The following is a 23,701-nucleotide window of genomic DNA, read 5'->3' on the forward strand; positions in this document are numbered from 1 at the left end:
ATCACGTAAATAATCTTTAAAAAGAGAAATACTAGTATTAATTCCAACCACAATGTGAGGAAAACTGCAGCGTTGGGATCTCTATTTTAAGCAAGAGGTTAATTATTGTTCTCCCTTATGCTGTCGCACACACAATACTGGAAATATGGTTTAACATCTCTCATAGACATTTGTTGAGGATACGAAAGTGTAGTGCCCCACACACCCTGTGTGTTGAAGTAACATAGGCAGAGGAAAAGTGTGTTTGTGGTGTCCATACCCTGTATCGGTTAACTAGGCGCAGGCAGCGGGAGCTGGAGCGTATCCTCTCCTGCTTGATGTGGTTGAGCATGTGGATGAGCAGGGGGCTGTGCACCTGGTGGGCCAGGTCTATGGGAGTGTGACCCTGAGGAGACGAACGCAACAGTCACATCGTCACACTCGCAATCCTTAGTTAACCTCACACACTATAGTCACTAGGGCCATCGCTCATCCATTTATATGTACATATTCTTATTCATCCCTTTACATTTGTGTGTATAAGGTAGTCATTGTGAATTTGTTAAGATTACTTGTTAGATATTACTGCACTGTCGGAACTAGAAGCACAAGCATTTCGCTACACTCACATTAACATCTGCTAACCATGTGTATATGACCAATAAAATTTGATTTACAATAGCAAATAAATATGCACATGTTCAACTTTTAAAATAGGCCAACACATGTATCTCAGAGCCTTATATGTTAGTAACATCCTGAGTATGATGCATGTATCGATTTAGTCTACTAATTTATAACCCCCCCCCAACCAGAGGTGTGTAACTGTGTGTGAAGACAACCCATCGCTATATGGCAGCCAGTGTCCTCCAGGAGCTCACATTTATGATAGGATTAATTAGTGTGTGTGTGTGAGGTCAGGTTCTCACGTTGGCGTTCTCGGCATCCACGCTAGCCCCGGCCTCCAGCAGGACGTGTGCAGCGTCCACGTTTCCCGCCAGCACGGCACAGTGCAGCGGAGAGTTCCTGTTCACTTTGTCCACCGCACTCACCGACGCATTGCATTTCATCAGGAAGTTAGTGGGCTCGGGCCTGCATTCAATTATTAGTTTATTGACTTCAGATATCCCCACCCTAACACTAACCATGACCTTTTTAAGTAGTACATTACCAAAACAGCCTAATAGGCCAGTTATTGAGGACATATGTTATTGTAAGAATACATGGAAAAGAAACAAATAATCATTGGGTTGCAGGGAAACGTACCCAATGATTTTCTGTGCTGCCAACATCAGGGGTGTCTGCCCATTTGAGTCAGGAAGGTCAACTTCCTACAACAGAAAAAATGTTTAAAAAAATAAACACTCGTTGAAAAAAAAAAAAAAAGGGAATGTTAGACTGAAGGGAGAATAAAAGAGAAAGTAAGAATGAGAAAGCACAAGAATAAAAGTGAGAATGAGTGTGGCTGAGAGAGGAAAAGAGAGCAAGAGAGAAAGAGTCTCACCTGTCCCTTGGCCATGAGGTAGGCTGCTATGGGCATGTGTTGGAAGAGGATTGCCAGATGCAGGCTGCGGTAGCCCTCCCCGTCTGCCATAGATGGGTCTGCTCCGTACCGCAGCAGCTGGATCACCATGGAGAGGTGGCCCTGCCTGTCCACAGACATCCAAACATAAAATCACCAAACCACATTGATATGTACCCCATAACACAATTCATATCTCAGATCTCGTGCTTCTACACCTGCATTGCTTGGTGCTTTTTGGCGTGACGTTTGGTGCTTACCCTGGCGTGAAGTTTTGATAACCGTGTAAATCTCTCTAGGATAAGGTGACTTATCAATATATTTTGCCTTTATTTTACCCCCCCCCCCCCCCCCCCCAAAAAAAAACACTAATTTGTTGCTAATGTGGCTACCATAAAGGACTATAAATGCAATGATCTGGACGAGACTTTGCCTTTGAGGCAAAGGTAAGAATCTCTGGATTAACAATTGAATGTTAGCTAAATGTAGTAATTAATAAAATTGACAATTCTGTGAACTGTCTTGTGCAAGTTTTAAATTGACAATACCTGTTAGCAAAGGTGTCAGCTAGAGATGACGTGCAGGAGCTTGCAGGGAACTGTAGTCTTGCATGAGGTCTACTTTGATGATAAATATAGGCAAATATAATGAGAAAAGTCCCCTTGTCCGAGAGAGATTTCCCTGGTTATCAAAACGTCACGCCAGGGTAAGCACCAAACGTCACGCCAGGGTAAGCACCAAACGTCACGCCAGGGTAAGCACCAAACGTCACGCCAGGGTAAGCACCAAACGTCACGCCAGGGTAAGCACCAAACGTCACGCCAGGGTAAGCACCAAACGTCACGCCAGGGTAAGTACCAAACGTCACGCCAGGGTAAGCACCAAACATCACGCCAGGGTAAGCGTACACGAAACACAGCCCTTATTTTAAGCGCTTCTTTAAAAAAATTCCATATGGAAAAAATGATTGGAACCATTTCCCTGTTTGGCTCTATGACACAGTAAATGAGAACTTGCCTCCAACCAAATTCATTTGAATAATTTAGTCCAGGCCAATTATTATTTTTTTTACTTTGAAGTGGATCAAACAAATACACTTGTGAACAATGCAAGTTTTCCATTTAAACGTGTCTGAGAAGAAATAGTAAATCATGTAAGGGTACCAATATATTTGACCGAAACTGTAAGGGTGGATAGAGAGGGGTGACCTTGCCTACCAACAAAGCAATTACCTTATGGCCCAATGCAGGGGTGTGGAGTTCAGGTCACCACCTAGCTGGTCTATGGCGGCCCCTTTGGATATATAATACCTACGGAAGAGCATTGAACGGACATCTTAAAAATACACCTACCAATGTCTTTGCACAGGAATCTTCCGCTTAGCATGGGTTCCTCTTTGGGAATGACGTTGGCTTGTTGTTTGTAAGAAAACAAACTCCACATTCAAAATCTAAATGTAAAACTACATTCCTAAATCAGACACGTGTTTGATGTAGAGCCCTTACTTGACCACCTCTGCGCGGTTGTTAATGGCTGCCCAGTGTAAGAGGGAGACATTCTCCTTGTCAGGCTGCCTCACATCGTAACCAGCCTCCACCAGTTCCTTACATCGGTCCAGGATACCAAACCTAGAATCCAAGGGGGAAAATATATTGAAAATAGATCCACTCACACATAGAACACACCTTTCTATCCATCGATCGATCCCTGGTAAAATATTCTGGAAGGTGTACTGGAATATAAGCATGAATCAAAAGGAAAATCTGGTACACTAAATGAGGTTACCATTTTTCCAACTAGTGGTAAGCTACAAGATTCTGTCATGTCATATCTATGTACTGACACTAGGGGTAAGTATTTAGTCATGTTCATAAATTGATGCCATGGCTTTTCTGCATTTGGTCAGAAAAGTTATGCTAGTTATTAGCATGCTTGACTACAATGACATTTACATGGTCTGGTTGGAGAACAGAGATGTTGAGTTTGAGAGAGAAGTTGACCGGAAGGATGCAGGATTTTCACAGGAACAAAACCGAACACATGGTCTCATGTGGGACCAGTACGGGGAAATAAAAGTATGAAAATGTATGCAGTCACCCATGTAAGTCACCCCGGTTAAAAGCATCTAATAAATGACTAAAATGTTGGCACCAAACAGAATTTAAGGAACACCAGAAATATTGACAGATTTGATTCTGAATTATATTACGAAGGCATATGCACATCCCTGAGTAAGCTATCTATCAATTTCCCTGTGCCATCCAAATGTGTGCATAGCCAAAGTAACATGACTAAACAGTAACATGACTATTCGCAGCTCGCTAGTAGTTTAAAACGGCCCCGCAACATGGTTTATAAAAGTATATAAAATGTGCACCAACTCGCATAGAAAGGGACGAAAGTACAGTAGCTCCGGTAATATAGAGCATAACTTTTGAGTGGCTTGGGCTAGAAACGCACGGTTTTAAGTGATGTAAAAGGTCAAGCACGACTGTCACGGTGCTCCGTTTTCCTCTTTGGCAGTGGAACTCCAGAGACAGCGTGAAAGCGAAGTCAGACTGGCCCGTTTGGTCTTACAAGCAAAATAAAAAAAAAGTATCCACTTTGCGCAACCGCTCCAACAACTAAGAAAACCCATCACTCTCTGCACAGCCCACTCATCATCACGGCTAAATAACATTTTAAAAACTGATGGAGATGCGCAGAAACAACGGACGGATTAAAGCAGCTGAGTAGCCAGTGTGGTTAAGGGATGAATCTGGCTGCTCACAGCTGTCACGTGATAATTTATGGAGAACTCATTCTGAACGACATCACTCTGAGCTCGGTTTGATATTCTATTTGTGGAACGCATAGGGTTGCATTCTGTGCTCAGTCATTCATTTTGATATGAGAAACACCATTATTTGTTGGTATCAAGGAGGGGATTCGTTTAAGCCGGCCCGGGCAGGCGTAGCGGGCAGCCTGCCATGAGCCAGGTGTCCTATTCTGGCTAACAGCAAAGTCGGCTTAAAACAAAAGTGATGTAGGTTAAACACTAGTATTCGGTATTTTCACATGCAAAAGTGATACATTTTTAAAAAAATCAAAAGCAATCTGCCTTCCCAATAAAAACTACACTGAACATAAAGATAAATGCATCATGTAAAGTGTTGGTCCCATGTTTCAGGCATTGAAATAAAAGATCTCAGAAATGTTCCAAATGTTCCATAAAACACACAAATCCCGGTTCGTGAGAATTTCTCCTTTGCCTAGATAATCCATTCACCTGACAGGCGTGGCATATCAAGAAGCTGCTTAAACAACGTGATTATTATACAGGTGCACCTTGTTCTGGGGACAAAAGGCCACGCTAAAATGTTCAGTTTTATCACACACAAAAGTTATGAGGGAGTGTGCAATGAGGGAGTGCGCAACTGGCATGCTGACTGCAGGAATGTCCACCAGAGCTTTTGTCAGAATTTCATTTAATGTTAATTACTCTAACATAAGCCGCCGCCAACGACATTTTAGAGAATTTGGTAGTACGTCCAACCAGCCTCACAACCCGGCAACCACGTGTACGGCGTCTTGTGGGCGAGCGGTTTGCTGATGTCAATGTTGTGAACAGAGTGCCCCAAGGTGAAAGTAGCGTTTATGGTAGAAAATCCATGTCATTTATATTTCATACTGTTTATGCATCAAATAAGGTTTCTCAGTACTCTCTCATCTGTGTCTGTGGGACTGAGTTGGGCCTCTGGGGCTTGGTGCTGGCAATTGATTTATGATGGCTTGGAGAGAAAAACCTACAGCCTGCATTCCATAGAATGAGTTGGTGTTTGTATACTGTGACCTACCAGGGAGGAGATGTCTCTGGTGTGGACGGCTGATGGGAGGAACCTCGTCTTAGGGGCCAAACCCTGGTTTCCTCACAATTGGAAAAGTCTTCACAGTAAACGCTATCTGGCTGGGGGAATACTCCTTTCTCACATACTAATCCTAACCTTTGACCTATTTCAGACATCTGCAGTTTGTCACGTATTCAGGAGGATGTCTCTTAACTATAAAATACTGTGTCTCAGTTCTGCTCGTTGGGCTCTCGGCAAACACTTAAGCGTGGTCTATGACCAGCTTCATTATTACAATAATTAAAACAATATTAAAAAATGATTGTTTGAAGAAATAAAGTCTCTCTCGCTTGGTTAGAATTTCCACCACAGATTATGGTATGGGCAGGCATACGCTACGGACAACAAACGCAATTGCATTTTAAAAATTAATGGTCATTTGAATACACAGACGACGAGATCCTGAGGCCTGAGATCAGGATCTCGTCACAGTGAGGCCCACTGTCGTGCCATTCACCAAAGATTAAGATAGGCAAAAGAACACAGATACAGATACTGGACAGAGGAACTCTGCCTAGAAGGCCAGCATCCCAGTGTCACCTCTACACTGTTGACGTTGAGACTGGTGTGTTGCGGGTACTATTTAATGAAGCTTCTAGTTGAGGACTTGTGAGGCGTCGGTTTCTCAAACTAGACACTAATGTACTTGTCCTCTTGCTCAGTTGTGCACTAGGGCCTCCCACTCTATTCTGGTTAGAGCCAGTGTGCACTGTTCTTTGAAGGGAGTAGTACACAGCGTTGTACCAGATCTTCAGTTTCTTGGCAATTTCTCAGGTAGAATAGCCTTCAGTTCTTCGTTTCTTGCCATTTTGAAGCCTGTAATCAAACCCACAAATGTTGATGCTCCAGATACTCAACTAGTCTAAAGGCCAGTTTTATTGCTTCTTTAAAATCAGCAAAACAGTTTTCAACTGTGCTAACAATTGCAAAAGGGATTTCTAATGATCAATTAGCCTTTAAAAAAAGATAAACTTGGATTAGCAAACACAACATGCCATTGGAACACATGAGTGATGGTTGCTGATAATGGGCCTCTGGAATATCTACGTAAGCGTACATCAAAAAATCTGCAGTTTCCAGCTACAATAGCTATTTAGAACATTACTGTCTACACTGTATTTCTGATCAATTTGATGTTACTTTAAAAAGACAACATTTTTTACTTTTCTTTCCAAAACAAGGACATTTCTAAGTGATCCCAAACTTTTGAACGGTAGTGTATATTTTTGGGAAAAGAGATGCATGTTATCTTAACTATGCATCATGCTGCCTTGTTGACAACATGACTGAGTGCTGCAGATTACTGTACGATTATTTATTGAAATATTTCAAACGAGGTCTAGATTATGAACGACTCTTCACGGAATGCATTGCCTGACAGACTGCAAAACAGCCATCACGAGCACATTAGAGGCAGCTGCCTATAGACATAGATTAGGGATCACTAGCCACTTTAACAATGTTCAGTATCTAGCATTACCCGTCTCATATGTATAAACCACACTTCACACTATTCTACGGTATCTGTCACTTTTAAATTGTGTTTACATATTGCATCACCCATTTCAGATGTATATACTGTATTGTATTCTATACTACACGACTGAATGTTAAAACAGCCATCTCCAGCACAACAGAGGCTGCTGCCTATAGACAGATTAGGAATCACTAGGAAATGAAACACTAGCCACTTTAATAAATGTCTTCGTATCTTGCATTACTCTATACTATTCTACAGTATTGTAGTCACTTTAATTGTTTGTAAATATTACATCACCCATCTCATATGTAAACTCAGCAAAAAAAAGAAACGTCCCCTTTTCAGGACCCTGTCTTTCAAAGATCATTCATAAAAATCCAAATAACTTCACATATCTTGATTGTAAAGAGTCTAAAAACTGTTTCCCATGCTTGCTCAATGAACCATAAACAATGAACATTCACCTGTGGAACAATCATTAAGACACAAACAGACAGACAGTAACAGACGGTAGGCAACTAAGGTCACAGTTATGAAAACTTAGGACACTAAAGAGGCCTTTCTACTCTGAAAAACACAAAAAGAAAGATGCCCAGGGTCCCTGCTCATCTGCGTGAATGTGACTTAGGCGTGCTGCAAGGAGGCGTGAGGACTGCAGATGTGACCAGGGACAGAAATTACAATGTCAGTACTGTGAGACGCCTAAGACAGCATTACAGGGAGACAGGATGGACAGCTGATTGTCCTCGCAGTGGCAGACCACGTGTAACACCACCTACACAGGATCGGTACATCCGAACATAATACCTGCGGGACAGGTACAGGACGGCAACAACTACTAACAAAGATTTACACCAGGAACGCACAATCCCTCCATCAGTGCTAAGACTGTCCGCAATAAGCAGAGAGAGGCTGGACTGGGGGCTTGTAGGCCTGTTGTAAGGCAAGTCCTCACCAGAAACAACATCACCTATCGGCACAAACCCACCGTCGCTGGCCCAGACAGGACTGGCAAAAAGTGCTCTTCACTGACGAGTCGCGGTTTTGTCTCACCACGGGTGATGGTTGGAGTCACGTTTATCGTCGAAGGAATGAGCGTTACACCTAGGCCTGTACTCTGGAGCTGGATCATTTTGTGGTCTGAGGCGGTGTGTCACAGCATCATCGGACTGAGCTTGTCGTCATTGCAGGCAATCTCAACGCTGTGCGTTACAGGGAAGACATCCTCCTCCCTCATGTGGTACCCTTCCTACAGGCTCATCCTTACATGACCCTCCAGCATGACAATGCCACCAGCCATACTGCTTGTTCTGTGCGTGATTTCCTGCAAGACAGGAATGTAAGTGTTCTGCCATGGCCAGGGAAGAGCCCGGATCTCAATCCCATTGAGCACGCCTGGGACCTGTTGGATCAAGGGTGAGGGCTAGGGCCATTCCCCCTCAGAAATGTCCAGGAACTTGCAGGTGCCTTGGTGGATGTGTGGGGTAACATCTCACAGCAAGAACTGGCAAATCTGGTGTAGTCCATTTAATCCACTCCAAAAATGTCTTGTTAACAAACTATAGTTTTGGCAAGTCGGTTAGGACATCTACTTTGTGTATCACAGAAATCATTTTTTCAACAATTGTTTACAGACAGATTATTTCACCTCACTATCACAATTCCAGTGGGTCAGAAGTTTACATACACTAAGTTGACTGTGCCTTTAAACAGCTTGGAAAATTGCAGAAAATTATAGAAGGCTTTAGAAGCTTCTTATAGGCTAACTGACATCATTTGAGTCAATTAGAGGTGTACCTGTGGATGTATTTCAAGGCCTACCTTCAAACTCAGTGCCTCCACTTGACCTCCTGGGAAAATCAAAAGAAATCAGCCAAGACCTCAGAAAAATGTGTAGACCTCCACAAGTCTGGTTCATCCTTGGGAGCAATTTCCAAACGCATGAAGGTACCACGTTCATCTGTACAAAAAAATAGTACTCAAGTATAAACACCATGGGACCACGCAGCTATCATACCACTCAGGAAGGAGACACGTTCTGTCTCCTAGAGATGAATGTACTTTGATGCAAAAAGTGCAAATCAATCACAGAACAGCAAAGGACCTTGTGAAGATGCTGGAAGAAGTAGGTACAAAAGTATCTATATCCACAGTAAAACGAGTCCTATATCAACATAACCTGAAAGGCCGCTCAACAAGACAGACACCACTGCTCCAAAACCGCCATAAAAAGCCAGACTACGGTTTGCAACTGCACATGGGGACAAAGACTGTACTTTTTGGAGAAATGTCCTCTGGTCTGATGAAACAAAAATATAACTGTTTGGCCATAATGACCATTGTTGTTTGGAGGAAAAAGGGGGAGGCTTGCAAGCCAAAGAACACCATCCCAACTTTGAAGCTCGGGCGTTGCAGCATCATGTGGTGGGGGTGCTTTGCTGCAGGAGGGACTAGTGTACTTCACAAAGTAGATGGCATCATGAGGTAGGAAAATTATGTAGTTATATTGAAGCGAACTCTCAAGACATCAGTTAAAGCTTGGTCGCAAATGGGTCTTCCAAATGGACAATGACCCCAAGCAATCTTCCAAAGTTGTGGCAAAATGGCTTAAGGCCAACAAAGTCAATGTATTGGAGTGGCCATCAAAGCCCTGACCTCAATCCCATAGAACATTTATGGGCAGAACTGAAAAAGAGTGTGCGAGCAAGGAGGCTAACAAACCTGACTCAGTTACACCAGCTCTGTCAGGAGGAATGGGCCAAAATTCACCCAAACTATTGTGGGAAGCTTGTGGAAGGCTACCCGAAACGTTTGACCCAAGTTAAACAATTTAAAGGCAATGCTACCAAATATTAATTGAGCGCATGTAAACTTCTGACCCACTGGGAATGTGATGAAAGAAAAGCTGAAATAAATCACTCTACTATTATTCTGACATTTCACATTCTTAAAATAAAGTGGGCATCCTAAGACAGGGAATGTTTACTATGATTAAATGTCAGGAATTGTGAAAAACTGACTTTCACCTCTCTGGGATTTAAGTCAAAACTGTAACTCGGCCACTGAGGAATATTCCCTGTCTTCATGGTAAGCAACTCCAGTGTATATTTGGCCTTGTGTTTTCGGGTATTGTCCTGCTGAAAGGTACTCAGCAATGTTTTAGTGGATTTGCTCCAAACATATTTTTTTATTATTTAGGACAAAAGGTTATTGCTTTGCTACATTTTTTTTCAGGATTACTCTAGTGCCTTGTTGCAAACAGGATGCACGTTTTGGAATATTTGTCATCTGTACATGCTTCCTTCTTGTCACTCTGTCACTTAGGTTAGTATTGTGTAGTAACTACAATGTTGTTTATCCGTTTTCTCCTATCACAGCCATTAAACTGTCACATTGGCCCCATGGTGAAATCCTAGAGCGGAGGGCCTAGCATGCCCCCATTCACATCGACAGGGCTGTAGTGGAGCAGGTCGAGAGCTTCAAGTTCCTTTGTGTCCACATCACCAAAAAAATGATCATGGTCCAAACACACCAAGACAGTTGTGAAGAGGGCATGACAATGCCTATTCCCCCTCAGGAGACTGAAAAGATTTGGCACGGGTCCTCAAAAAGTTATACAGCTGCACCATCGAGAGCATCCTGACTAGTTGCATCACTGCCTGGTAAGGCAATTGCTCGGCATCTGACCACAAGGCGCTACAGAGGGTAGTGCGTACGTCCCAGTACATCAATGGGGCCAAGCTTCCTGCCATCCAGGACCTCTATACCAGGCAGTGTCAGAGGAAGGCCCTAAAAATTGTCAAAGACTCCAGCCACCCTAGTCAGAGGCAGTTCGCTCTGCTACGGCACGGCAAGCAGTACCGGAGTACCAAGTCTAGGTCCAAAATGCTCCTTAATAGCTTTACCCCCCCCCCCCCCCTCCACCCCAGCAATAAGACTGCTGAACAGTTAATCAAATGGCTTTTTTGTTCCACTGCTGCTACTTGCTGTTTATTATCTATTCATAGTCACTTTACCCCTTACTTAAAATGTACATATTACCTACTAACCCGTAACCCCACACAACCCGTACCCCCTGTATATAGCATCATGTTATTTTTTTTTACTTTCGTTTATTTAGTAAATATTTTCTTAACTCTTATTTAGTAAGCATTTCACAGTAAGATCTACACTGGTTGTTTTCGGCGCATGTGACTCATAACATTTTATTTTATTTTATTTGTTAAGCACATATTTATTCCTGTGCTTATTTAAGGTTGAATACTTATTGAAACAAGACATTTCAGATTTTCCTTTTTATTCTAAAAACATAATTCAACTTTGAAATGATGGGGTAATGTTGTGGCGAAATCTGCACGGAGCCTTCACCGTGCACTGCCACTTTAAGAGCGCATGAGCAGTAAGGAAGGAGAAAATAAAGAGAGCTCGTTCAGCTCTTTGGGGAGGAGCTCTTTGGTGGCGCGACAGTTTGATTGTGTGTGCTGTGCTGCAGAAGTTTTGTTTGTTTTCAGCGTGTGTAGTTTATAGAGTATTTAACTCAATCATCGGTGTAATCGCTCTAGGTCGTGGTTGTTTTCGTTTGGGACCACGCCCGTTATGGATCGCATGGATTAGTAGCAACATTGTTGCGAAGCTTTAACATACAAACCATCGGACAGTCAGACAGTACACCTGCACGCCTGAAGACCACAGCTAAGATCTCTCTTTTTCTCTTCCCTCTATCGTTCCAGTGCTTTACCCTGCAACAGACTCTATTTTTCCAATGCATTTCCTATTGAAGTTCATTAGAGCTGGACTATTATTGCCCTGCCAGAAGTATTTGGACATTTTAGTTATTGCTGGCAAGTTGTGTATTGTTATGTGAACTGTATTGAGGTGTACTAATGACATGTGGCTGAGAAGACTGTGGACATTTTTAAGGCCTTTGTTGTGTCGACACCCCCCACATTCATACCCTTTGCACTCATCCACTAGAAAATAATACAGATTATTGCAAATCCTATGTTGATGACTGGGTTCGTTCTTGTATGAAGTTGCTGTTGAATTGCTATGCCATTATTAGTATTAGTATTATTGTATGAGGTATTCTTGTTTGGGTTACCCCTGTGCTGTGATGTGGGTTTTATATGGTGTGTATTATTTTTTCTCTCCACTGGCTATCTGGTAAACAGGCTACACTCTAGGCAGTCTCTTCTGCTGATGTGTGTGGGTCTGGTAGTGGTTCTCTCTAGTCTACTCTTTTCCTTTCGGCATGGTTAATACCTGCCTGGCGCCCGAACAAAATCTTTCTTTACCCCTCTCTAATAAATACCGCTACAGAATTGGCGCCCGAACAGGGACTTGAAGAGAAACACCCATGACACCATCCACACAAGGTTGAATCATGTCTTTTGTTGGAACCCCATACTGTGTCAATGTGGACACACCTGATGGTAATCATGTTCGGGATTCTTTCATTGTGGAAGGACTTGATGAACTAATGGAGTTGGATAGCACTGACTCTAATCCCCAGGTTTCTGGCTCACCTATAACATCTCCACCATTACCCTCCCCTCAAACCCTTCCGGTTACCCTGTCCAGAGAGACTGGGAGAGGTGTCTCTGTGATCACTGGACAACTGGAACATCAATGGACACACACCAATCATAGTTTGACAATGCAGGAGAACGACATTCGCAAACTCAGTGAATGTGTGGAGGCTCATCAGACAGATGTGCAGCGGAGGTTGGATTACCTTCCCTGTCAAATGGAGGAAAACCAACAACAAATTGTTCAGAGACAGAAATATTTACAAGATTCTCTGAATCAGGATATTCAAGGAAAACTGCACCGGTTCAAAACACAAATGGAAACTAACCATCATCAAGTCATAATCTTTCTTGAGGAGGAACAAAAACAGAGAGCAGAAGAGTCAGCCTCTGTTGTGAAGGGAGTGTGTTCTTATCTGAAGGAAGTTATGGAGGACATGAAGAACTCTCTCACAGGGGAACTACGATTTTTGATTGAACAGACTCAAAAGGACACCGTTAATGAGATGGAAAAAGCACAGAAGGCCACAGACCTTCAACTGGAAGGGCTGCACCAGGAGGTAATGCAGTGCTTTTCCCTTCTGGACACATCTTCTGCACCTCCCTCAGGTTAGGTTTTACCTCTGCCACTGGCTTGGCCAGTAAGGTAATAGGAACAGGTAGTACTACAAAAACCCCTCTGAAGATACTGTTAAACAACAGAACTCCCGCTGCCACTGTCATGCCTCCTCTAGAGCGCTCCCTCCCTATCAAACTCCTTTTTCCCACTTTTGGCAGCCCAGAAGATGATGTTGATCCACTGTTTTTCTTATCTAAGTGTAATGATTTCCTTTCTATCCGGCCCCTTACTGACTTGGAGGTTCTTGCCACCCTCCGCAGTGTTCTCCATGGTACAGCAAGAGACTGGTGGGAGATAGCCCGTGAACATGTGTCAACCTGGGAGGAGTTTCAAAAAATATTCCTCTTAGCCTTCCTCTCAGAGGACTATGGGGATGAACTGGCGGAACGTGTTCGTAACAGAGTCCAGGGTGAAGCAGAGCCAATACGGGACTTTGCCTTCTCCTATCGAGTTCTATGTAGGAGATGGAAGGCTGACATTACTGAGCAGGAGATGGTCAAACTCCTTCTTAACATGGTTCCCCGCCTTGCTAGTCAACTTCGAGAACGTGTGCAAAATGTGGATGATCTGGTGCGTCTTGGGACTCAGTTTGAGAAGGACTGGAAGCACCACCTCCAAACTAAAAACCCCGTTCCCTCATCCCAGTATACCCATAACTCTCTTGGGGCTAAACCGTCTCAGATATTGGTACCCAAGATCCAGGACAAATGTCCAGTTGTGTGTTGGAGGTGTAAAGTTCAACATCCTCCAGATTCTTGCCCGCTCTATGTCCAGCGTCAGGATTCAGGAAAAGGTCAGAAAGGACCGAAGACTGAAAGTCTAGACAGGCGTGGTGGCTTGCATACAATTGGGTCAGCCTTAATGCCCACCATGAAGCCTTTAGACAGCACAGCTAGCGGTCTTATTCCTATTCCGCAACAACTATTGGTTCCTCTGACTGTTAGGAACTGGAGAGGGAAGGCCACAATCGACACAGGGGCATCTTACACCCTGATGCAAGAGGCCCTGTGGCAGAACATGGCATTACCTCATGAGGAGCTACGAACATGGGAGGAGGGACCATTGTACTTGGCCAATGGAGAACCTACCACTCCCTTGGGCTGGATTAGTATAATAATAAAGCTGCATGGTGAGACTATTAACCTTCCTGTGGCTATTCTTGCAGATTCAAGCCTTGCATTTGCTGTAGTCCTTGGCCTAGACTTCCTGTTCTTCATTGGACTGACCATCTCGATGTCCGAACCCTCCTATCGGCTGCACTCTGACTATTCTCAGCCTCATCCATTTCAACCTGGTAATGCACTGATTTCAGGTTGGAGCCTGCTACATTATGCAGAGTCCGGACAAGGTCAAGTCAGAGACAGAGAAAATATAAAGAGACAAAGACAAAAACATGTTCCACCAGTGAAGTCTGAGAACCCAACTATCACCCTGATTACCGCCTTCTATCCGAGAGCAAAAGCAAACCTGATGCTGATTTCTACATCAAACAAGCAGTGGAACAGGCATGTCTGTCGGATGATGAAAGGTGGCAGCTATCCCAGATGTTGGACGTGAACAGTGAGGTCTGTACTCTTACACTCGGCCGCACAACCGTCTTCAAACACAAAATCTATACCCGGCATGAGGTCCCCATTAAGCAGCGTCCCTACAGGCTGTCCCCCGCCAAACTGGCAATTCTCAATGAACAGCTCAAAAGCATGTTGGAGAATGGAATTGTGGAACCTTCTTTTTCCGGATGGGCTTCTCCGGTTGTTCTGATTCCTAAGAAAGATGGTGGATATCGATTCTGTGTGGACTACAGGAAGCCGAATGCCATAACAGAAAGCGATGCCTACCCTCTACCAAACATAAATGACATACTGGAATCTCTGGCAGGAGCATCCATCTTTAGTAATCTGGATCTGAACAGTGGCTATTGGCAGGTGTCAATGGATCACGCTAGTCAGGACAAGACTGCCTTTGTCACCCCTGCTGGTTTGTACTCCTTCAAAGTCATGCCTTTTGGTTTGAAGAATGCTCCAGCAACCTTCAAAAGGTTGATGGAGACTGTCCTGGGAGATCTGAGGGGTAGAAATTGTCTTGTTTATCTGGATGACATCATAATCTACTCCTCTGTTGCGGATCATCTGCAAGACATTCAGTCCGTCTTCGACAGACTAAAGGCTGCAGGTTTGACCTTGAACTTGAAGAAGTGTCGTTTCTGTCTGCCAGAACTCAAGTTCCTTGGTCATGTGGTTAATGCTGAAGGTATCCATGCAGATCCAGCCAAAGTTGCAGCCGTGCAGGAATTCCCAATTCCCACATCCCTCAAGGCTGTTCAGCGGTTTCTGGGTATGGCTGGATGGTACCACAGGTTTGTGCCTGACTTTTCAAAGGTAGCCGAACCCCTCAACCACCTTAAGAAGAAAGGTGTGAAATTCCAATGGACCCCTGCATGCCAAGGTGCATTTGAAGCACTCAAAAACACAGTCTAATTACTCCTCCAGTGCTTGGACATCCTAACCTGAATGCTCATTTCATTGTGTACACGGATGCAAGTCAAACAGGACTTGGAGCAGTCTTGGCTCAACAAACAGGACTTGGAACAGAAGAAGTTCTTGCCTATGCAAGTCGCACCCTTAATTCAGCCGAGAGGAATTATTCAACGACTGAAAGGGAGTGCCTCGCTGTGGTCTGGGCTTTGGAGAAATGGAGCTACTACTTGGAGGCAAAGATCTTCACCGTTGTCACAGACCATGCTGCTCTGCAGTGGGTTCTGGCATCAGGCAAGACCAACAGCCGTCTTATTCGCTGGTCTATCAGACTGCAGAAGTTTGACTTCATCATTGAGTACCGCAAAGGAAAACTGAACGTTGTACCAGATGCCCTTTCTCGGATTACAGAGACTGCCAATGTTTGTCCTCCCTTGTGCAGTACTTATACTACCGCTAAATGTCTGGATGATTCCTTTCCTCTGGATGATGAGAGTGTATGGAGAGCACAGCAGAAGGATGCTGCCATCATGGCGATCCACAAGAGTGTCTGAAGAAGACTCCAAGAGTCGCTTCAGTGATAAGTATAGCATAATTCAGGATAAAGTGTATCGAAAAACTCCAAGAGGAGATGGAATACACAGCACCCATTATCGCGTCTTCATTCCCTCTACATTGTGTGACCAGATAATCCAAGCTTATCATGCCAATCCCATGAGTGGCCATCTTGGAGTTTTTAAAACTTATCGAAGACTACAAGAGGTGGTTTACTGGCCAGGCATGTGGGTTGATACCCGGAAGTTTGTACAGCAGTGTGAAGTCTGCCAGAAATACAAACCAGACATTGGCAGACCTGCCGGGAAAATGCAGCAGACCGTGATGAACCATCCAAATGAAATGTTGGGAATTGACCTCATGGGACCTTTTCCTCCCAGCCGGGGGACACGGAATGAATTTTTATTGGTGGTAGTGGACTACTACACACACTGGGTGGAGTAGTTTCCCCTCCGCAAAGCCACTGCATCAGCCATTGCTCTAATTCTGCGAAGGGAGGTTTTTACCAGATTCGGAATTCCCAACCAAATCCTCTCTGACCGAGGTCCGCAGTTCATATCAGGAATATACAAAGAGCTCTGTACCTACTGGGGTGTAATTGCCAAGCTGACCACAGCCTACCATCCTCAGACCAACCTGACCGAGAGGGTAAACCGAACCCTGAAGGGGATGATTGCTTCATTCGTGGGGGATCAGCACACAAGGTGGGATCAGCATCTTCCAGAATTTCGCTTTGCACTGAACTCTGCCGTGCAGGAGACTTCTGGGGTCACTCCCGCCGAACTCCACCTGGGAAGACCACTAAAAGGTCCGATGGACAGGGTCTTGCAAAGTTTGAATGTTTCACCTGACTGCCCAGCGTTTGATGCCGTACAACACCACCACACCTTGCTAGCCAGAGTGGAGGCCAGCAAAACCAAAGCCAAACAACGACAGCTGAGAAACTATGACAAACATAGACGAGACGTGCGTTTTCCACCCCAGTCTCGTGTCTGGGTACGTTCACATCATCTGTCAAAGGCATCTAAGAAGTTCACTGCCAAGCTAGCTTCAAGATGGAAAGGTCCATACCGTGTAGTGCAGCAGTTGGGACCAGTGAACTACTTGGTCTGTTTGGAGGACACTGGGGAAGATGTCAGGACAGTGCATGTTGTTGACCTAAAGCCCTGTTACCCTACGGCAGAAGAGCTGGATCGCAGGCAAAAGCAACACCTGCAGGACCTCTTCGTGGAGGACTCTGATGAGGAGGACTTCCCTGGTTTTGTGTAGCAGGAACATGAACCTGTCAAAGCCTGCATCCTCTCTGTTTCTACAGGCATTGTTTTTTCATGGGGGGAGGAGTGTGGCGAAATCTGCACGGAGCCTTCACCGTGCACTGCCACTTTAAGAGCGCATGAGCAGTAAGGAAGGAGAAAATAAAGAGAGCTCGTTCAGCTCTTTGGGGAGGAGCTCTTTGGTGGCGCGACAGTTTGATTGTGTGTGCTGTGCTGCAGAAGTTTTGTTTGTTTTCAGCGTGTGTAGTTTATAGAGTATTTAACTCAATCATCGGTGTAATCGCTCTAGGTCGTGGTTGTTTTCGTTTGGGACCACGCCCGTTATGGATCGCATGGATTAGTAGCAACATTGTTGCGAAGCTTTAACATACAAACCATCGGACAGTCAGACAGTACACCTGCACGCCTGAAGACCACAGCTAAGATCTCTCTTTTTCTCTTCCCTCTATCGTTCCAGTGCTTTACCCTGCAACAGACTCTATTTTTCCAATGCATTTCCTATTGAAGTTCATTAGAGCTGGACTATTATTGCCCTGCCAGAAGTATTTGGACATTTTAGTTAAAAGGGAGGTTGCTGGCAAGTTGTGTATTGTTATGTGAACTGTATTGAGGTGTACTAATGACATGTGGCTGAGAAGACTGTGGACATTTTTAAGGCCTTTGTTGTGTCGATGAACACCCCCCACATTCATACCCTTTGCACTCATCCACTAGAAAATAATACAGATTATTGCAAATCCTATGTTGATGACTGGGTTCGTTCTTGTATGAAGTTGCTGTTGAATTGCTATGCCATTATTAGTATTAGTATTATTGTATGAGGTATTCTTGTTTGGGTTACCCCTGTGCTGTGATGTGGGTTTTATATGGTGTGTATTATTTTTTCTCTCCACTGGCTATCTGGTAAACAGGCTACACTCTAGGCAGTCTCTTCTGCTGATGTGTGTGGGTCTGGTAGTGGTTCTCTCTAGTCTACTCTTTTCCTTTCGGCATGGTTAATACCTGCCTGGCGCCCGAACAAAATCTTTCTTTACCCCTCTCTAATAAATACCGCTACAATGTGTGTAGGCCAGTTACAAAAAAAACTCTCAATGCAATCAAATTTTAGATTCAGGATGTAACCCAACAACATGTGGAAAAAGTCCAGGGGTATGAATACTTTCTGAAGGCACTGTTGATGGGAGGGCATACAGGCTGTCGACTATTAATGTGTAATTTGTCTAAATGAGTAATGGAAACACTTCAAACACTACATTTTTATTCGACACTAGGTTTTTGCAAAATAGTGTTTGAGCACTGCACAAGTTAATGGAAACCACTAATGATTGAAATGGCACCCACCCTGTATTCAAGAGCATGTGTCTCAAACAACAGTGGGCACAACACACACACCTCAGATGATGTAAAGTAGGGTCTAAGCTACAACATGTTTACTCATTATTTTTTCTTTATCTTAAAAAGGTTAATAAATACCAGTATTGTTATAATCCCCCCCCCCCCCCCCAATGTATTCATTATAAAATAATGACAATCCTGTTTGTAAGCTTTTAAATTACATCAAATGTTCTTTTCCAGTGATGAAGACATATGTCATGGTATGGTATGCAACATGGATACACTGTGCACCTTTATCTCCTGAATGTTTTGGCATTCAGGTCTAAAAAGTCCCTTCCTGACCACTTCTTCCATGGGCAAACATGTATGGTAAGTTTTGTTTACATCAGAAAAGGTATGTTGTCAAAAAGTGATTGAATTACCCTAAAGTTAATCCTGCGCTTCCTCCAATGCATATAAGTGTTCTGTGGGTTATTACACACAGACGTGAGCTGAGGAGAAATGTAGTTAGCTGAGGCAAGCGAGTGATAATGTTAGTTTGCCAACTTAAATGCCAAAGTAGTTAGCTAGCTAAAGTCAGCTGGCTATAGTTAATAACTTCTGTGTGTAATCATTTGGGCTATAGAAAACATACAAGCAACTATAATTTGCATCTATCAACTATAATTACAGCACAATTTTGAATACAGGTTGCACTCCAAAATTCCCAGTAAGGAAACAAGTTTGTTGCGTGGAGTGCATGCGGACAGTCTCCAGAGAAGGTAGTGATCACACAGGGAGAAGATCTGTTTGCGAGAGTCACCCACAAAGTTTTTTTATATTTTTTATACAGATCTACACGATTCACGTAGATGAATATCCCCAAAGAGTGACGAGTTTGCAATCCCTGAAAGCTATTCAGTCCTCAGTATTGCCATTTGGCAATTCTTACTGCTCTGATCACTACTGCTTTGTGGATCTCAAGGGATGATTTCAAATGAAAATATATTACCCATATAGTGCACTACTTTTGACCTGAGCTATGGGGCTGGGATCAGAACATTTGCACTGAGTGGGCATTTATAGGGTTTAATATGAGACACAACAGTGGTGAATCTTACTGTGTTGCTTTGACAATGTCCCAGCTGCTGCTGTCATCCATATGCGACCGTTTCTTGGGCTGCTGAGTGGGGTCTATCATCTGGTCAGCTCGTGGGCCAAATTGGCCATGGAAAGCAGGCATGAACCCGTGCGCCAAACCACCGCCGTGACCCCCGAATCCATGCACCGCAGGCCCATGCGAGTGACCCCCGTGGCCTTGGCAACCGTCATGGTTGTGAACCTGTCAAATACACAAAAAGAGAGAATGGGTACATTATCAACTATAGATGGAAATTCTCGATTTTGGTAAGTTTGCCTGACTTGCAAATAGATGGTACTATTTGACATTAAGGGTTGGCCTACTGCCTGAGGCATTTGAACTGAGCAGTCATGCAAGTTGAGCGTGCTCGGAGGTTGACCCATTGGGCAGGTGATAAAAAAAAAGACAAAATCATGAAAACAACCAAACTGCAAAGAATTCCAGTAGCCTGATCTTTCTGGTTTCTCCCCATTGTTTAAGTAAAAGACAGACAGACAATTTATGGCATTTAGGCAATTCTATGGTAATGGAATTGCACTGAGACTCAAATGTATGCCAAACAAAAAAAACATTGATTTCAAAGTTTAACAAACCATAAAAACTCCATGTACAAGGACTACTTTGAACAACTTACACTGAAGATTTAAAAAAAAAAACATTTACTGCAAGAACTGTGCAGCTGCAAAGTGTGCTAACAGAATTTTGGTAAAATCTCCCTCAGTTTTTTTTATTTATCTGTCCACGTTTTCCAAACATTCAGTTAAATCCACCGAATTAAGATGCAACAATGTTTGCAGAATGAAATGGGGCACCAGCTATGATTAATCTATTATTTTGGTTAACTACAGTAAGTGAAGTGGATTTACACCCAGTAACGGAATTGCGATAATAGAATTTAATCATGGGTCCCTGATCTGTACTCCACAGAAATGCATAATTATGGATATGAATGTCATTCTCTTCATGGTAATGTATCCTAAATAGGTTTACAAAAGGTATAAATATGCAATATCCTCCTTTGCATATGTGGGTATTATTCTACACACTGGCAATTATGTTAATGAGCTTTGCCCCCAAACAAGACCAAATAGGTTGGTCCAGCCAAATCTGAACCAATTATAGATGTTTATTTTTCACACGTTTGGACATCAAAGTACAGCACAGTTTAGCGCGCAGTACAGTAAAGCACAGTATAGTTCAGTAGTAGAGTATAGTACATTAATTTACTCAACTCATGTGCTCTACTGTGTACTATAGTATACTTTTCTTTAAAAAGGTGACTACGGGTCCTACTGGCAGCCAGTAAAAAGGCTGTCACTAGGAAATGGCTACAAAAAGACCCTCCCACAGTGACACAATGGATAGACATTGTAGAAGATATACACCACATGGAGCGTATGACCTTTGCTTTAAGAACTCAGCAGGAGAGGTCAAGAATACTGGGAAAAATGGGTTTCGTACTTGGAAAAGGTTGAATTCAAAGTTGTCAATGTAACGAATATGATGATATGATGATGAATGTATGAAGTGCACTGTAACTGCCAGATCTTTTTTTGTTGTTCTTTTATTTGATTTTATTTTGTTCTTTGTGTTCCTACAATAAAAAATAAGTATAAAAAAATACATTTAAAAAAGGTGACTAAGAAGCACTCATCATTTCAAATATAACATGTCATATTATACAGCATATAAACACTAAATAGGTCAGGAACCAGATAGGTAGCCTAAGAATTACTAAGGCTATATTTTATGGCCTATTTACATTATTTCAAGGCTATAGCCTACAGAGTGTGACACACTAGGCTGGCAGGAACATGATATTTTGGTAGGCAATTTATTTTTGTAATCATTTACTTATTAAACTTGCATTTGGAATTTCTTGTAAAAAATAATTCTTACATAATCATAATATGTTGTAGACAAAATAATGAAAAGGGCTTTGTGGTAGCTTCAATAATGACACAGACTTGAAGTTGAACAAGTCATTGCATGAATATATTTTTTTAATGCACGACTTGGCCTTAACTCGACCCATTCTTCCTGGGACTCGACTTGAGAGACGGACCTAGTGACTGGAAAAATAATTACAATGGCTGGGTATAATTTGTGTTTGCGTTCCAACAGGAATTTGTTGCCAACAAACAATGGTTGCCAACAAACAATGCATAAAAGGTTGTATAGCGGGATAATAAAATACCAGGTAGGGAGTGGGCTATTTAATTAAGTTTTTCACCCACCATGTTTACTCTGAAAGATGTCTGTCCTCACTCTGGTAGCCTATGGACAAACATGAACTTCTTTGGGATCAGTGTCCACAGGATGGTTAAGCTAACGTAGGCTAATGTGATTAGCATGTTGTAGTAAGTAACAAGAACATTTCCCAGGACATAGACATATCTGATATAGGCAGAAAGCTTAAATTCTTGTTAATCTAACTGCACTGACCAATTTACAGTAGCTATTACAGCGAAAGAATACCATGCTATTGTTTTAGGAGAGTGCACAATTTTGAACATGAACATGAAAAATGCAACAAATATAATGGTTCATTGGATCAGCCTAAAAAAATGTGTACATGCACTGCTGCCATCTAGTGGTCAAAACCTAAACGGCACCCAGCCTGGAATAATACATTATGGCCTTTCCTTGCATTTCAAAGATGGTACAAAAAAAACAACAGTTGTTTTTTCTTTGGATGATCCTTCACCAGATCTATTGTGTTATATTCTCCAACATTTCCACAAACTTTAAAGTGTTTCCTTTCAAATGGTACCAAGAAAATGCATATCATTGCTTCATGGCCTGAGATACCCAAATCTAACTGCCTGTATGTCATTTTAGGTGATTATTATTATTATTTTTTTTTAATGGGCGGATCCTTAAGAGGTTTTTACCAGCTACGTGGTGAGTTGATGCCTATTCGGCAGCTAGTTAACTAGGTGAATTGATCATGCTACTCTGTACTATATGCGTTGTTTGTTGGCAACCTTGTACTTTCCTACGTTTTTAGAAAAGATTCCCGTTTGAACGTTACACAAATTTTACCCATCCGTGACTTGATCCCATATCTGGGAAACAGCCACCAGTTGATAGACCTAGTTAAGCTAGTTACTGCAGCTTTGTTAGAAAGTTAACTACCTAATACAGTTTCCCAGTTCTACGATACACACATACCTAATCAACCTAGCTACAGTCGCTTTACTGAATAACGTCAGCTGCATAGACGATGACAGTTGTCTGAAATGTTGTTGGTAATCTAACATTACATACCTACTGATCAGTGCTAGTTTAGTTATTAGCTATCCATCTGCCTTGACATGCTTGACTGCTACCTCTTCTCAATGGCATTTCCCCAAACTTGCTGCCAATTCATGAAGCGTCCAACCTTAGGCTAACTAGCTACCTAGCTAGATATGATGGCTATTTTAGCACCGCTCTAATTAGAAAGCAAGTATTCCCTTCCTCTTCAATCAAGAATCACTGTAAAGTTAAACTTACGCCGTTATCTCCCTTCCAATCCATTGTACAGACAGAAATGTGACGAGAGGACAACGAAAATCGTTTAATTTTGCGCGAACTCCCTTCGGCCTCAACTTCCTTCTTCTTCTTCTTCCTCAGTGATTTTATATGGCGGTTGGCAACCAACTAAGGTGCATTACCTCCGCCAACTGGACTGGAGTGTGGCCAAGAGACAGTGAAGGTCATTCTTAGTTTAGTGGTGTAGTCATTGTGCGTTTCAATTGATATTGTTAATTCTGTCTATCTACTCCGATTTTAGAGCACTCTCAAACAGAGTAACTGATGAATTTACAATATGCCCGGTGGCAAAAAAAATACCTTTATTAAATTGTTGCCAGCAGCACAGTTAGTCACCAATGTTATGGATAACATGAAAACAGCCTAACCAGCTCTACTAGGTCGAGTAAAA

General features: G+C 42.9%; 1 protein-coding gene across 1 annotated transcript in view; it reads right to left on the reverse strand.

The window, feature by feature from the left end:
- Positions 1 to 23,396, reverse strand: part of LOC139411293 (putative palmitoyltransferase ZDHHC13) — a 29,638-nt gene extending 6,242 nt beyond the window's left edge. Inside the window, exons 1-8 of the mRNA XM_071157410.1 lie at positions 23,272 to 23,396; positions 19,754 to 19,974; positions 3,007 to 3,129; positions 2,734 to 2,811; positions 1,484 to 1,628; positions 1,246 to 1,310; positions 909 to 1,071; positions 260 to 385 (exon numbers count right to left, since the gene is read on the reverse strand). Of these exons, the coding sequence (XP_071013511.1) occupies positions 260 to 385; positions 909 to 1,071; positions 1,246 to 1,310; positions 1,484 to 1,628; positions 2,734 to 2,811; positions 3,007 to 3,129; positions 19,754 to 19,974; positions 23,272 to 23,295 (945 nt within the window). The 5' untranslated portion in view covers positions 23,296 to 23,396. The remainder of the gene's footprint in view (positions 1 to 259; positions 386 to 908; positions 1,072 to 1,245; positions 1,311 to 1,483; positions 1,629 to 2,733; positions 2,812 to 3,006; positions 3,130 to 19,753; positions 19,975 to 23,271) is intronic.
- Positions 23,397 to 23,701: the final 305 nt, after the last annotated feature.

This window comes from Oncorhynchus clarkii, chromosome 6, assembly GCF_045791955.1.
Source record: "Oncorhynchus clarkii lewisi isolate Uvic-CL-2024 chromosome 6, UVic_Ocla_1.0, whole genome shotgun sequence".
Taxonomy (NCBI): Eukaryota; Metazoa; Chordata; class Actinopteri; order Salmoniformes; family Salmonidae; genus Oncorhynchus; species Oncorhynchus clarkii.